Source organism: Pipistrellus kuhlii, unplaced genomic scaffold (genome assembly GCF_014108245.1).
Source record: "Pipistrellus kuhlii isolate mPipKuh1 unplaced genomic scaffold, mPipKuh1.p scaffold_m20_p_16, whole genome shotgun sequence".
Taxonomy (NCBI): Eukaryota; Metazoa; Chordata; class Mammalia; order Chiroptera; family Vespertilionidae; genus Pipistrellus; species Pipistrellus kuhlii.
Window position 1 is genome coordinate 23,528,896 of NW_023425471.1, and position 15,292 is coordinate 23,544,187.

A 15,292-nucleotide genomic window follows, 5' to 3' on the forward strand; every position below is an offset into this window, starting at 1 on the left:
GATGAATGTCTCTCATGGGGTTTCAGAGTGGAGAGGGTTCAGGCTTGCTGAGGGACAGACACACACCCCCATGCATAAATTTCATGCATTGGGCCTCCAGTAATACTCATAAAGTAGTGAAGGTTATAGAATTAGGAAGTTAGAAAATGTTATCATTTTGTTCACTCTGCCTGTTGACCCTAATTTAGCAGCATATTAGTTTTAAAAGTGGTTTGGGTTATGTAATTGAATTATTAAATTGACTTTGAAATTATTAAACCTAATCAAATTTTTATTTTTATTGATTTCAGAGAGGAAGGGAGAGGGAGAGAGATAGAAACATCAATTATGAGAGAGAACCATTGATTGGTTACCTCATGCCTACACCCATTGGTGACTGAGCCAACAACGCAGGCCTGTGTCCTGTCCAGGAATTGAACCATTACCTCTTGGTTTATAGTTTGACACTCAACCATTGAGCAACACTGGTCAGCCAAACCTAATCAAATTTAAAAGTGAAACATAAAAGGATTATCCAAGGACATGTGAATATTACTCGTATTAATGCTATACCTAACATATAAAGTTCTGGCAATAAAAGGACTATATATGTTGATTCTTGACAAACCCTCCTCCAAATACAGTAAGAAATTTAAACTAAATATTTGAAATGTTAATCTATTAAAGTTTGTAGTAGTGGAGCAGGTCTGATATTTTGCTACCTACCTGTTCATAAAGAAAGCAAATGCTACCAAAAAAGATCAACTCTTATAATGTACAACTCTGGAAACAACATTGTCACAAATTTCAAAATTTAGTCTGAATCAGATGTAATAGTAGATATGAATGCACATAAGTATAAACAATAAATTAATGATCAACTCAGAATTTGCACAGTGAAAACTACATGGTCTCCTTTTATAAATAAGAAAAATAAGCAAGTACTCTGTTTTGTGTCTGGTTTAATGTACTACATTTTTCAATTTTAAAAATATAATGGCTATTATAATTTAATTGCTTGGCCGAAACCAATTTGGCTCAGTGGATAGAGCGTCAGCCTGTGGACTGAAAGGTCCCAGATTCGATTCCGGTCAAGAGCATGAACCTGGGTTGCGGACACATCCCCAGTGGGAGGTGTGCAAGAGGACGCTGATTGATGATTCTCTCTCATTGATGTTTCTAACTCTCTATCTCTCTCCTTTCCTCTCTGTAAAAAATCAATAAAGTGTATATATTTTTAAAAAATAATTGCTTGATTGTTTTTATCAACACTCTAAAATAAAGGATGACCAGCTATTTTGAGAAGAGGAAAATTATAAACAGCTTTTCTTTTTTATTTATTTTTATTTAAATAATACATTTTTATTTAAATTTATTGGAGGTGCTGAAACCAGTTTGGCTCAGTGGATAGAGAGTCGGACCCTTCTGTTCAAGGTTCAATTCTGGTCAAGGGCATGTACCTTGGTTGCGGGCACATCCCCAGTAGGGGGTGTGCAAGAGGCAGCTGATCGATGTTTCTCTCTCATTGATATTTCTAACTCTATTCCTCTCTCTTCCTCTCTGAAAAATCAATAAAATATATATATTTTTTAATTTATTGGGGGTAACATTGGTTAATAAGATCATATAAGTTTCAAGGATACATTTCTGTGAAGCATGATGTGTATTTTACAAGGGCACCAAATATATGGTGACGGAAGATTATTTGACTTTGGGTGGTGGGCATACTAAGCACTTTTACTTTAGCATATTATTTTAGAAACCTTCAGTTTCTTACATCAATTAAATAAATTAATGACAGAGATGTATTTAGCATTTCTATATGCCATGTATTATAAAAGTATTACAGATTCAAATATGAGAAAGACTTGGTCCTTGTCTTTAAGTATCTTTCAGTGAAGTGAACTGCTGGTTAAGATAGAAATAGATTAAATGAAATGGATAATAATCAGTAAGAAATTTATAATGTAGAGAATTTCAGAATATTTTGTATTTCTAGCATTTTATTTTATTTTCTGCTTCTACATTTCTTTTTTAAACTATGTTTTATTGATTTTTTTTTACTGAGAGGAAAGGAGAGGGATAGAGAGTTAAAAACATCAATGAGGTAGAAACATAGATCAGCTGCCTCCTGCACACCCTCTACTGGGGATGTGCCCACAACCAAGGTAGATGCCCTTGACCCGAATCGATCCTGGGACCCTTTAGTCCGCAGACTGACGCTCTATCCACTGAGCCAAACCAGTTAGGCTGCTTCTACATTTCTGCTGCTAGTTTAATGTATCAAAAGCATGTTTTCTTTTACTTTATTGAGATAGTTATAATAGACACTTTATTTTTTAAATGTATTATAGTCTTGTGAATTTTGAATAATAAATTTTTATTGAGATATAACATTGTTTAAGGTTTACAAAATTTATGCATTTACATGCTGCAATATCATTACAACCCTAGCTTTAACTAGCACCTCCATCATATTATTTTGAAAATTGTCTGTATATTCACCACCCCAAGTAATACAATATACAGATGATATATTATAGAATTGTACTAGAGGCCAGGTGCATGTATTTGTGCACAAGTGGGATCCAGCTGGCCCACCCCAATAGGGACCCATTGGGCCAGGCTGGTGGAGGGGGATGGCCATGGCTGGCTAGGGGGAGAGGCCGAAGGTGGTTGTCTGGTGGGCCCTGCCCCTGCTTGAGGTGTTGGGGGCCAATTGGAGGCCAGGCTGGCCTGAGGGGGGCCGATTGGGCTGGATCAGGCTGGTTGGCTGCCACAGTGCATGTCATAGCCACTGGTCGTTCTGGTCATTCTGGTCATGCTGCCATTCATTCCAGTTGCTTGGATTTTATATATATAGATACCTAAAGCCTGTATAATTTTATTAAGCAATGTCACTCTAATGCAACAAACTGATGAATCTCAGAGGGAAGGATGGGGCAGAAAGAAATTAACCAAAGAACAAATATGCATATATGCATAACCCATGGACACAGACAATAGTGTGGTGAATGTCTGGGCAGGTGGGAATGGAGAATAGGGCGTCATTGGGGGGGGGGGGGGGAAAGAGGATATCTGTATACTTTCAATAATAAAAATCAATTTAAAAATAAAAAATAAGTTAATTTCTTGTCTTTTAGTTTCAATGTGGTTCATCATGAATTTAGAATTGATTGACTTTCTTTCTTTCTTGAAACTATGCTCTATTTTCGTGTGTGTGTGTGTGTGTGTTTTGTTTTTGTTTTGTTGGGGTTTTTTTGTATGTCACATAATTTGGATTGTATATTGCACATTATAATATTAAATTTTGGAGATTTTTTTTATTCTGTTACTTTCTCCAATAATTATTATTGATTTTCATTATTATTTTATTTTAGTGGATAATTTTCTTGGTATTGTTTGCACAGAAAATTCTGCTTTTGTGGCAGCAACTTTGGTCTCTGTCTTTCATATTAATATAAACTACTTTGAGCATCTTCTACACATTTGAACATTTTTATTGAATTTATTGGATGACATTAGTTAATAAAATTATGCAGGTTTCAGGTGCAGAACTCTATAATACATCATCTTTATATTGCATCATGTGTTGTCCCCCCCCCCCAAATAAAGTCTTTTCCCATCACCATTTAACCCCCATTTACCTTCTTTTACTTCCCCTCACCCCTCTTCTACACATTGTTGATTCAGGGGCAATTTTTTATTTATTGGCAAGAGGGAGGGAGGGAGGGAGAGGGAGGGAGGGAGGGAGAGAGAGAGAGAGAAAGAGAGAGAGAGAGAGAGAGAGAGTATTATATGTGCCCTGACTGGGGATTGACCCTGCAACCTTAGTGTATCAGTATAACATTTTAACCAACTGAGCTATGTGGCCAGAGCTCAGGGATAGTTTTGACTTTTTAATTTACAGTATCCCTCCACTCAGCATTAAAGATTTCCCAGCATCTCTTTTCTGGTCTTCCAGGCCAGAAATACTTGGGCTTTTCCACGTGTATCTTCACCACCACTGTGTGACACAGGAACTGTACTTTCCCCTTGCCTAAAAGCCATTCATATAGTTCCCTGTATTCCTTCCTCAGCCAACTGTGTACTCCCCACCAGAGCCTATCTGCTTCTCTTCACTCCCCAGTACCTCCTGGTAGTTCTTTTTTTTTTTTTTTTTTAATAATGTTCAGGTTTTATAGTTGTTTACTGTGGGTAGGGGCATTTTTGATAGGGTCTTAGTTCATTATAAACAGAAGTGGAACTGAGAATTGATTTTTGATAATTTGAGATTGGAAGTTATTAACAAAACTAGTGGTTTGAATAGAAAGCAAAACATCTATCTGATAGAGATTATTTTCTCTGTATACTTTCAAGATTATAAAGGTGGAACAGCTGGACGGGTTTGGCTCAATGGATAGAGCGTTGGCTTGGGGACTGAAGGGCCCTGGGTTCGATTCCGGTCAAGGGCATGTACCTTGGTTGTGGGCATATCCCCAGTAGGGGGTGTGCAAGAAGGCAGCTGATCGTTGACTCTCTCTCATTGATGTTTCGAACTCTCTATCTCTCTCCCTTCCACTCTGTACAAAAATCAATAAAATATATTTAAAAATATAAAGGTGGAACAAAGTATCATTTTCAGTATTTTATGATTAAAAAGTTATTTTCCTAGAAATATGTTAACATAAAATCTTTCATTTCACAGATATTTATTTAACTGTAGAAATACAATATTTTTTCTTCTGTGTTCAAGATTGTTCATCGTGATCTGAAACCTAGTAATATTTTATACATGGATGAATCAGCCAATGCAGAGTCTATTAGGATCTGTGATTTTGGGTTTGCAAAGCAACTTCGAGGAGAAAATGGGCTTCTACTAACTCCATGCTACACTGCAAATTTTGTAGCACCTGAGGTATTCATTAAAACTTCAATATTTTCACTCTTTCCTTTAGTTGAATGCATATAATGGCATGTATATGTTATGGTTGATAGTAAAATCTGAGTTATCCATTCTCAACAATAAAGCTATTTGAATCAGTGAATTCTGATAGCCCCTTAGTATAAATATTCAGACTAGGAATTAGCATCTGAAACCAACTTAAACCAATTTGAATGTAATAATTAAACTTTTATTTTCCTGGATGATGTACTAGTTTAAGAATTTACCCTTTTACAAATGGAAGGGAAAGTAGAGATAACTCTACTTCAGTATATTAAATGTTATAAATGAGGAAACTGAGGCTTAAAGTACCTAAGTAACATTTTCAAGACCCAGCACTCAGTAATAGTCAAGATAGGTTTTCTGATATTTTGAGTTGTGTTGAACATGAAGTAATTTATACTATTTAGCATTACACATAACATATAAAGGCAGTGCCATCCCTGATTCTTTTCAGGATCTTTGAATTCTCGGAGAAAACAGCTTCACGTGGGTTTTAAAGTGGTCAAGTTTTTCTTGGCAAATAGCATTCATACATAGATCTTGGAGGGAAGAGTCAGGGAAGGTGAGGCTGCAGTGGTTCTGATAAAGGAGGCAAAAACATAAATGGGGTTAAGATAATCCATTCAGTAGTATTGGGAAAATTGGACAGATGTATGTAAAAAAATGAAACTGGACCACCTTTGTACACCATACTCAAGAATGAACTCAAAATAGATTAAACACTTAAATACAAATTGAGAAACCATAAAAATTCTAGAAGAAAATATAAGTAGTAAAATCTCAGACATTTCCTGTAGCAATATTTTTTTCTGATATTTCCCCTCGGGTATGGAAACAAAAGGAAAAATTAAGAGATAGGACCAAATCAAACAAAAACATTTTTGCACAGCAAATGAAACCATCAACAAAATTAAAAGACAACTCACTGAATGGGAGAACATATTTGACACTGATAAGGGGTTAATATACAAAATTTATAAAGAACTTATAAAACAACACCAAAAAAAAAAAATCAAAGAATCGAATTAAAAATTGGGCAAAGGATCTGAATAGACACTTCTCCAAAGCAGACATACAGATGGCCAATAGACATGAAAAGATGCTTAATGTCACTAATCACCAGAGAGATACAAATTAAAACCACAATGAGATATCAGCTCACACTTGTTAGAATGGCTATCATCAATAAGTCAAAAAACAAGTGCTGATGAGGATGTGGAGAAAAGGGAACACTCACGGATTGTTGGTGTGAATGCAGATTGATGAAACCCCTGTGTAAAGCCATGTGGAGTTAACTCAAAAAATTAAAAATGTAACTGTCTTATGACCCATTGATTCCACTTATGGGAATTTATCTGAAGAAACCTAAAACACAAATTTGAAGAAATATATGCACCCCTATGTTCACTGTAGCATCATTAACAATTCTAAGATTTGGGAGCAGCCCAACTGCCCATCAGTAGATGAATGAATAAAACAGCTATGGTATATTGACACAATAGAATACTACTTGGTCATTAAAAAAAAAAAAAATCTTATCCTTTGTGACAGCATGGATAGACCTGGAGAGTATTATGCTAAGTGAAATAAGCCAGTCAGAGCAAGACAAATGCCATATTATTTCACACACATGTGGAATTTGTTGAACAAAATAAGCTGAAATAGAACCAGACTGGTTAATACCAAGAACACGTTGACAGCTGTCAGATGGGAGGGTGGTTGAGAGACTGTTAAGCAGAAAAGAAAAACTCACAAATACAGACAACAGTATGATAATTACCAGAGGGAAAGGGGTGAAGTGAGGTACAAAAGGATAAAGGGAGATAAATGAAGATGGAAGGAGACTTGACTTGGATTGGAGATCTGACTTGTGGTGGTGAAACACAATGCAATATACAGATGATATACTGTAGAATTGTATACCTGAAACCTATATAAACTTATTAACCAATGTCACACCAATAAATTCAATAAAAAATCTAAAATGCTTTGAAAAGTTTTATTACCAAATGATGAAGCCTCTTGTAGCAATTAATGAATATATGTAAATTTTTATTAATGAGGTTTTCTGTTAGATTTGTTCCTGAAATTTCAGACTTTTTAAAAAAAATTATTTTTTTATTGTCTAAAGTTTTATATATGTCTCCTTTCCTCCCAATTGACTCTCCCCCCAGCCATTCCCACCCTGGGCAAGCCCCCACAACCCCAGTATTTGTGTCTATTGTTTATGCTAACATGCATGCATGCAAGTCCTTTGGTTGCTCTCTATCCCCCCTCCCCTGCCATTTGTCTCTAGATCAATCTATTCTTGTTCATCAAATTATGTTGATTATTATATCCCACATATGAGTGAAATCATGTGATATTTATCTTTCTCCGACTGGCTTATTTTGCTTAGACATAATGCTGTCCAGTTCCATCCATGCTGCTGCAAATGGTAAAAGTTCCTTCTTTTTAATAGCCATGGTAGATCTATACAATGGAATACTATGCCACTATTAAAAAACGACATTTCAGACACACAAAAAATAGTAATGTTGTATAGGAAATGAATTATCTTTTAAACTAAAATTGGAAATATCCAAGTACCTATGCAGATATTTGAATATAGTTGCATTATGGGGTTATAAATTCATTACTTCATTATAGTGCCTAAAGAGTCATTTTTCTCTAACATAAGATAACTAGAGGCCTGATGCACAAAATTTGTGTACCAGGTGGATGGAGGAGGTCCCTCATCTCGCCCTGCACCCTCTCCAATCCAGACCACCTTGGGGGATGTCCAACTGCTGGTTTAGGCCCCATCCCAAGGATTAGGCCTAAACCAGCACTCAAACATCCCTCTCGCAATCCGGAACCACTGGCTCCTAACTATTCACCTGCCTGCCTTTCTTATTGCCCCTAGCCATTCTACTTGCCTGCCTGATTGTCCCTAATCACTTGCCTGCCTGCCTGATCACCCCTAACTGCCTCTGTTTGCTGGCCTGATCTCCCCTTAACTGCCCCCATGCTGACCTAGTTGCCCCCTAACTGACTCCCTGCTGACCTGGTTGCTTTATAACTGCCCCCCTGTCAGCCTAGTCACCCTCTAACTGTACCCCTGCCGACCTCACCAGCCTCTAACTGCCCCCTTGTTGGCCTGGCCACCACCTAACTGCTCCCCTGCCAGCCTGGCCACCCTCTAATTGCCCTCTAGCCAGCCTGATAGCCCCCTAACTGCCCCCCTGTTGGCCTTATCACCCCTAACAGCCTCTGCCTCAGCCCCCACCACCATGACTTCCTCCAGAAGGAAGTCAGATGTCCAGAAGATGTCCAGTTGACCTGATATAATTAGCATATTATCCTTTTATTAATATAGATTAGTATGGATTATACCCCTGGCTGGGTAGTTCAGTTGGTTAGAGCATCATCCCAGTACACCAAGGTTGCTGGTTAGATCTCTGATCAGGGCACATATAAGAATCAACCAATGAATGCATAAATAAGCAGAACAACAAATCGTTCTTTCTTTCTCTCCCTGTCTCTGCATCTCTCTCCCTCCCTCACCCTCCTCTCTCTCTTTCTCCCACCCCCTTCCCTTTCTCTCTCTCTCCTTCCATCCCTCTCTCTCTCCTACCCCACTCACTTTCTCTTTCTCTCTAAAATCAATAAATAGAAATTTTAAAATAAACTGATTACAATTTCAACTTAACAAGAAGTTAATAATATTATTCACTTTTTATGTATATTAATTCAATCAACTTCTTAAGATTTATATAGTAGATATGCTTTTCTACTATACCTATGTCACAAAAGTTAATATCTCTCTAAAATATTTTATTTTATAAATGTAAATCTGTAATAGTATTCAACTGATATTTAATGTCTCCTGATACATAAGAATAATCCTAAATTTAAGGAACTTAAATAAATTGGTTGGATGTTGTTACTGCAGCTCTTTATAAAAAAATGAGTATGAGTTTACTCTGCATTATTCTGCTCTAGGCTGGATGTTTTACTCCAAATATGAATTAAGTTTAACAAAAGGAATGGAAATCTATGGGATACCAAATGAGAAAAAAGGCAATGGCATTAAATACTTTACTTCTGACATCTACAATATATTCTTGTATTTAACTTGATGAAAGTAGGAAAGTCTTAAACACATGTTCTGCATTGTACTCTTTCATTCATCCCACTACCTTGCCTTGTTTTTTATGGCTATATATTCTTAATATTATAGAGCTTTGTGACCCACTCTAGAGGAAAAGCGGACTGCTCCTCTTTGCCCATACAAAATGAGTTTAAGTGTGTGGTAAAGGTGTAAAACAAGGTTTCCTTGGTTGATGATAATTAGATTAAGCACTATCACGTCTCCTGTGCCCTTTTTCTCATTAACTAGGAAGGAAATGGGTGTGTGAAATCAATATAACTGACTCAATGAGTAACCCTCACCTATCCAGCAAGTTCCTGGCAGCAAATTGGAACAGTTAAAAAATACTCTACTATCCCTGACTGAGCATTGACCTGGTACATCAAGGTTGTGGGTTCAATCCCTGATCAGCACACATACAAGAATCAACCAATAAGTGGAACAACAAATTGATGCTTTTCTCTCTTTCTTTCTCTCTCTCTTTTTCTGTCTGTAAATAAATTAAAGTTTAAAAGGGGGTTTTAAAAATATTGTCATAAGGAAACCACAGAAAACATGATGGTGATGTCCGGAACCATAAGAATTTATGAGAAAAAGAAATGAAATAGGTGATGGGGGGTGGGAAAGCAGGAGAGGTTTAAGTTTTACTTAAACTTGGTTTACCATGCTATGAATGGTGTAACTGTGCCTCATTATTTAAGGGCTTTTGTAGTCCCTATGTGCATTATTTACATAAGCCAGTTATAGAAGTATTTGATAGCTTCTCCAGCTTATCAAGTTTGCACATATGTGTGTTCTTATAAATCCAATTTAAATAGAAAAAATATATATCTTGAACTTTAAGTTAGTTGTTCATTATTCGTGTCTGGCAATTGTCAAAGCCAAACATTAATGTATTGAGCCTCTTATAAATGAAATGTTGAATCTGGTGCTTACACAGCCTGTTTCTGTTTTATTCCCGTGCCTAAAGGTTGTAGCAGTGGACTTATTTTTCTGAATAAGAAAGCTTCATTTCATCTATTTTCTAACTAACTTTTTTAACCTCATGGTGAGAACTCACATTAACACATAATGAATATATCGTTGATTTTTATTAACTAGTGCTGAGAGCAAAAAACAGCTACCTAAATTATTGTATGAAAAGTTAATGAAACCATTTAGAATTTATCAAATGTTTATTTGTAATCCAGAAATATACTGATATTTTCAAGACATAAGCTTTGTATATAAAACAAATATTAATCTTTCTTTTATAAGATCATATATTATCTTACCATCTCCTATGTAGCAAGGAGGCAGTTACAGATATAAGCACAAGCTCTAGTAATTGTTACCTCCTCCACTACTTGCCAGTTTTGTGGTACTGGGAAAATTACTGAACATTTGCCTCAGTTTTTTTCATCTTCAAAATAGAAATAATATCTTCCTTAGAGAGTCAGTGTCAGGGTTAAAGACAGTACTGTGTATAACATGTGTTAAACTTTTTGTACATATTAATCTTAAATTTTGATGTCTGTAAATTTTTTTCTAAGAGGAGAAGTGAAAATTAATATTTTACAAGGTTGTTTTTTGTATGATCCATGTTACTCACTTTATTAATAGCCATTTATTCCATACTTGCTAATGGCAAAAGTTTTGCCTTTAACATTACATGAATCTATTTTTAAAAATAATCTAAGTTTTTAAATTGTGAACATTTGTAAGATTATTAGAAGCTCAACTTTCATTCAGATGAGATAAAGGAATTTATACTGGGTAATACCAGATAATTATTTCTTTCTCAGGTTCTTACGCAACAGGGATACGATGCTGCTTGTGATATTTGGAGTCTTGGAGTCCTTTTTTACACAATGTTGGCTGGGTAAGAAACTTTATATATTCAAAATAATTCACATCATTATTTGAATTTCACCTGTATATTTTCATCTAGAAAGAGGACAGATGAAAATAACCTTAATAAGTCTATTAACATTTCAAAATATTATACACTAATGGCCTGGTGCATGAAATTCATGCGGGGAGGGGGATCCCTCAGTCTGACCTGCACCCTCTCCAATCTGAGATGCCTCTCACAATCCAGAACCACTGGCTTCTGAGTGCTCACCTGCCTGCCTGATACCCCTAACTGCTCTCCCCTCCTGGCCTGATCCCCTTAACTGCCTAACTGCTCTCCCCTGCCAGCCTGATCCCCCAATGGCTCTCCCCTCCTTATCTGATCCTCCTAATTGCCTGTCTGCACTCTTCACCTGGACTGATCCTACTAACTGCCTACCATATCTGTTCTCCCCTCCTATCCTAAACCCCTTAACTGCCTATGTGCTCTCCCTTCCTCTATGTGCCTTCAGACCTTAGCGCAGGAGTGCTGAGAGCTTTTGGAGGCTGTGGAGCCAGGGCCCGTCCTGACACCCCCCTCCAGGCTGGGCAGTACTGCTGCAGAGGCTGCCATGGCCTGTCCTGATGCCCCCTCTGGGCTGGGTGGTGCTGCAGGCCTGCACACGCCTCCACCAGGAGGGCTGCCCTCTGTGGCAGCCTCATGTCCCCTAGTGCAAGTCCCTGCTCTCCAGCACCTGTGCACACACAGCCTGGTTATGACTGTGACACTGTTAGGACCAATTAGCATGTTACCTCTCTATTATATAAATTGTTTTCTTATAAAATTGAAAAAAACATAAAGATGTTTAATGAGGCAATATTCATGTATATAATTTTAAAAGTTTTCAATTGATATTGAATTATTATTTAAGATATAATTTTATTTTTTTAAATCCTCACCTGAAGATATTTTTCCATTGATTTTTAGAGATAATGGAAGAGAGGGGGAAAGACAGAGAAAAAAATCAATATGAGAGAAACAAATCGACTGGTTGCCTCCTGCACACGCCCCAACCAGGGCGGGGCTGGGAGGAGCCTGCAACCCAAGTAGGTGCCCTTGACCACAATCCTTATAGAAGGAACCCCCACTGAACGAAACTGCCTACTGTTTGAATTGATTTTTTAAAAGTACTTGAATTCTGGCTCTCCTGCCACTAGAGATTTGATAGATTGAGCTTTATAACAAATCTAAATAGTAACAGAATGATAAATTAAAGAAACACACAGTTACCTTCTCTTGAAAGGATAAAATCCTAATAAAAAAGTAATAAATGGATTATATTAATGTTAGTAATTTACAAGTCTTGTTTTACTCTTAATATTTTTATTTAGGAGTAAAATTTTTTGGCTGTAAAAAAAAGGCTGGTTTTTTAAAAAAATGATTCATAAGAATTTGAAGAATTATAATAAAATTATAATGTATTTAGGTTCAACTTTTCAGAGAAGGCATTTAGTATAATTAAAATATGCTTGATATAACAGAAGAGTTATACATATGAAATCTTCACACAATTATTTATTGGCTTGATGATCATTATGTATATCAGTGTATTCTACATACTTTTATTATTTTTTTAGATTCCTTTTATTGATTTCAGAGAGGAAGACAGAGGGAGAGAGATAAAAACATCAAAGATGAGAGGGAAACATTGACTGATTGCCTCCTGCACATCCAACACTGAGGTTCTAGCCCACAACCTGGGCATGTACCCTAACCTGGAATTGAACCATGACCTCCTGGCTTATACGTTGAGGCTCTACCACTGAACCATGATGGCTAGGCTTCACAGACTTTTAGATATATTATAAAATTTTGCAAAATATTTAGCTATATCCCAAAGTAAGTGCTAAAGTTATGAATAGCTAAAGTTTTCACATGAAACAAGGGATACCATTTCTGGATTGCTATTTCAAATATTTACTTTATGACTAAACAAAAAATGAATGTTAGTGTATATATGTGTTTAGTGTTATATCAACTTTAGTTATTACATGAGGAATTAAGACATTAACATGTGAAGACATATTTCTCATACTTTTTAACAGTAAGACTTTTCATTTCTAAATTTGAATACCAATTTTAGTTCCATCTGTTAAAATGGTACAAAACTGATCACTTTCTGTCATTCTATAATTATTTTTTAAACTATTTTAACTTTATACAAGGTATTTGTCTTCCTTTCCATGAATATTGACCCACATAATAATTTTAATGATCTAGGAGGTTTTTTTGTTATACCGATATAAATATTTAACTAACATTTTTATGGACATTCGTTAAAATTATTGTTAACCTCTTTTCACTGATAATATTTATAAAATGCTAATGAATAAATTTGAATCAATAAAATAAATTCATTTATATGATTATATAAAATTAAGTTTTTCATGGTAGGTATATTAGGTTTGCTGACTTATGCCTGGGAGAATACAAAATTTGTGTGTTTTATTACAGTCTGATTTTAAGACTAACTTTATATGAAGAGCCACATTTATTTTATTTTACATGGATTAACTGATCAAAGTTTTTGATATAGACAAGATCCTTCATTTTATTAAATAATTAATTAGGATTAAATTCATTATTTGAAGTATCAAATTTGATGTGCACAATGAAGGGAATTGTTAAATAATGTTCTAATTTACTATAGTAAATATTTGCTCATCACTTTCAATTATATTTCATATGTATAGTAGGCCCTATGTTTATTAAAATCTATTTTATTAATAGTTATACTCCATTTGCTAATGGCCCCAATGATACTCCTGAAGAGATACTGCTGCGTATAGGCAATGGAAAGTTCTCTTTGAGTGGTGGAAACTGGGACAATATTTCAGATGGAGCAAAGGTATAAATATGTTTGTTATATTAATCTTAAATTGCTGAAATATTTAAGTTATAGTCCAGTGTATATTTGCAGAATATATGGTGGTGTTATATGTCAGCGTTTGTTTTTAATTTAATTCACTTGTATGTGTCCATTGAACAAAACAATGACTGACTTTCTCTTGGTTTTTTGCTCATGCTTCTTCTTTGGGCAACATTTCTATTTTATTAGTTTATATGTGTTCAGAGAATATAAAATAGTTTCAGTATTAACCAAAACTAAAAATGTAAATATACTGAAGAAAAAGGCATACTTAAGCCAATTAAAGTTGCTTTCTGAATGTAGTGTGTGTGTGCATGTTGTTTTTTTTTATGTTGTTTCTTCTTTAGTACAGATATTGACTAGTGATTATGTAGGTAATTTTTATAATGTTAAATATTCTTAGAGAATATATAAACTTTTTATCAGTAGCATCTAGATATTTATTATTAATGGCTTAGAGATGTCCAATAAAAATATAATGTAAGCCACATCTGGAATTTTAAAATTTCTAGTTAGTATACACATCCTGATTTCCTATGCAAGTGCAGAGTGAAAAATCATGAGTCCAAAGATTCACCCCTCAAAAAGTATAGTAATCTTAAAAGGTGCCAGAAAATTTTCATAAGGTAATTCTCATAAATCCACTGAATTAAAAATAAAAAACTTTTTATATAATAAAAAGTAAATAAATAAAAATAAAATTTTTAGTTAGCCACATTAAAAAACAAAACAAAAAGAAAATGGTGAAATTAATTTAGTAACAATATATTTAACCCGCTGTAGTTAAAATATTTTACCATTTAATCAACATAAAAATTAGTGAACTATTTTACATTCTTTGTTCATTTTAAGTCTCAAAATTTTGTGTGCATTTTATTCCTACAGCTTATCTGAATTTATGGAGTACCCACATTTTAAAGGTGGCTTAATAGCCACATGTGTCTAGTGGCTGCTGTATTAGTGCAGTTTCAAAGTAACTGGTCTTATTTAATTTAAGGCGTGGGGGGGGGGGGGGGAGAGGGGGAAGGTCAACCCTTGACTACGGATTGTTACCTTTCTAATCTAAAAATTTTAAGTTTTAAAACAAAAGCCCAAAGGTTGTCAGCATGTGTATTATAAGGACTTGACACTTTTAAGCTGCATTTGCAGTAGAAAACATTTTAAGACAAAAGAAATTGCTTATGTTTAATATCTGCTAATAATAAAACCTAATTGTCTCAAGAACACTAGCTAATCTGTAGGGTATATTATGGAGTAAATCTCACGTCCTGATCATTGTAGAATGTTATTGCCAAAAGAAGAACAGAGAAAGGATTGTGTTTGGATGTTAGCCATAATAACACAGGTGTGCTGTGTGGTGTGGTAGAAGGAGCACCTGTTTAGAAGTCAGAACTGAGTGCTACTTTTGATCTACTAACTACGGTAGCTGCTTCAGTTTTCTCATTTGCACAATGTGGAGATTAAATTCTCCTTGTAGTTCCTTCTAACTCCAAAATTCCATTTCTGTGCATT

At 35.2% G+C, this 15,292-nt stretch overlaps 1 protein-coding gene across 3 annotated transcripts in view; it reads left to right on the forward strand.

Moving 5' to 3' along the window:
- Positions 1 to 15,292, forward strand: part of RPS6KA6 (ribosomal protein S6 kinase A6) — a 166,271-nt gene that overhangs the window by 123,242 nt on the left and 27,737 nt on the right. For all 3 annotated transcript variants that reach the window (XM_036439817.2, XM_036439820.2, XM_036439819.2), the window contains 3 exons: positions 4,715 to 4,876; positions 10,823 to 10,899; positions 13,642 to 13,759. In XM_036439817.2, the coding sequence (XP_036295710.1) occupies positions 4,715 to 4,876; positions 10,823 to 10,899; positions 13,642 to 13,759 (357 nt within the window). The remainder of the gene's footprint in view (positions 1 to 4,714; positions 4,877 to 10,822; positions 10,900 to 13,641; positions 13,760 to 15,292) is intronic.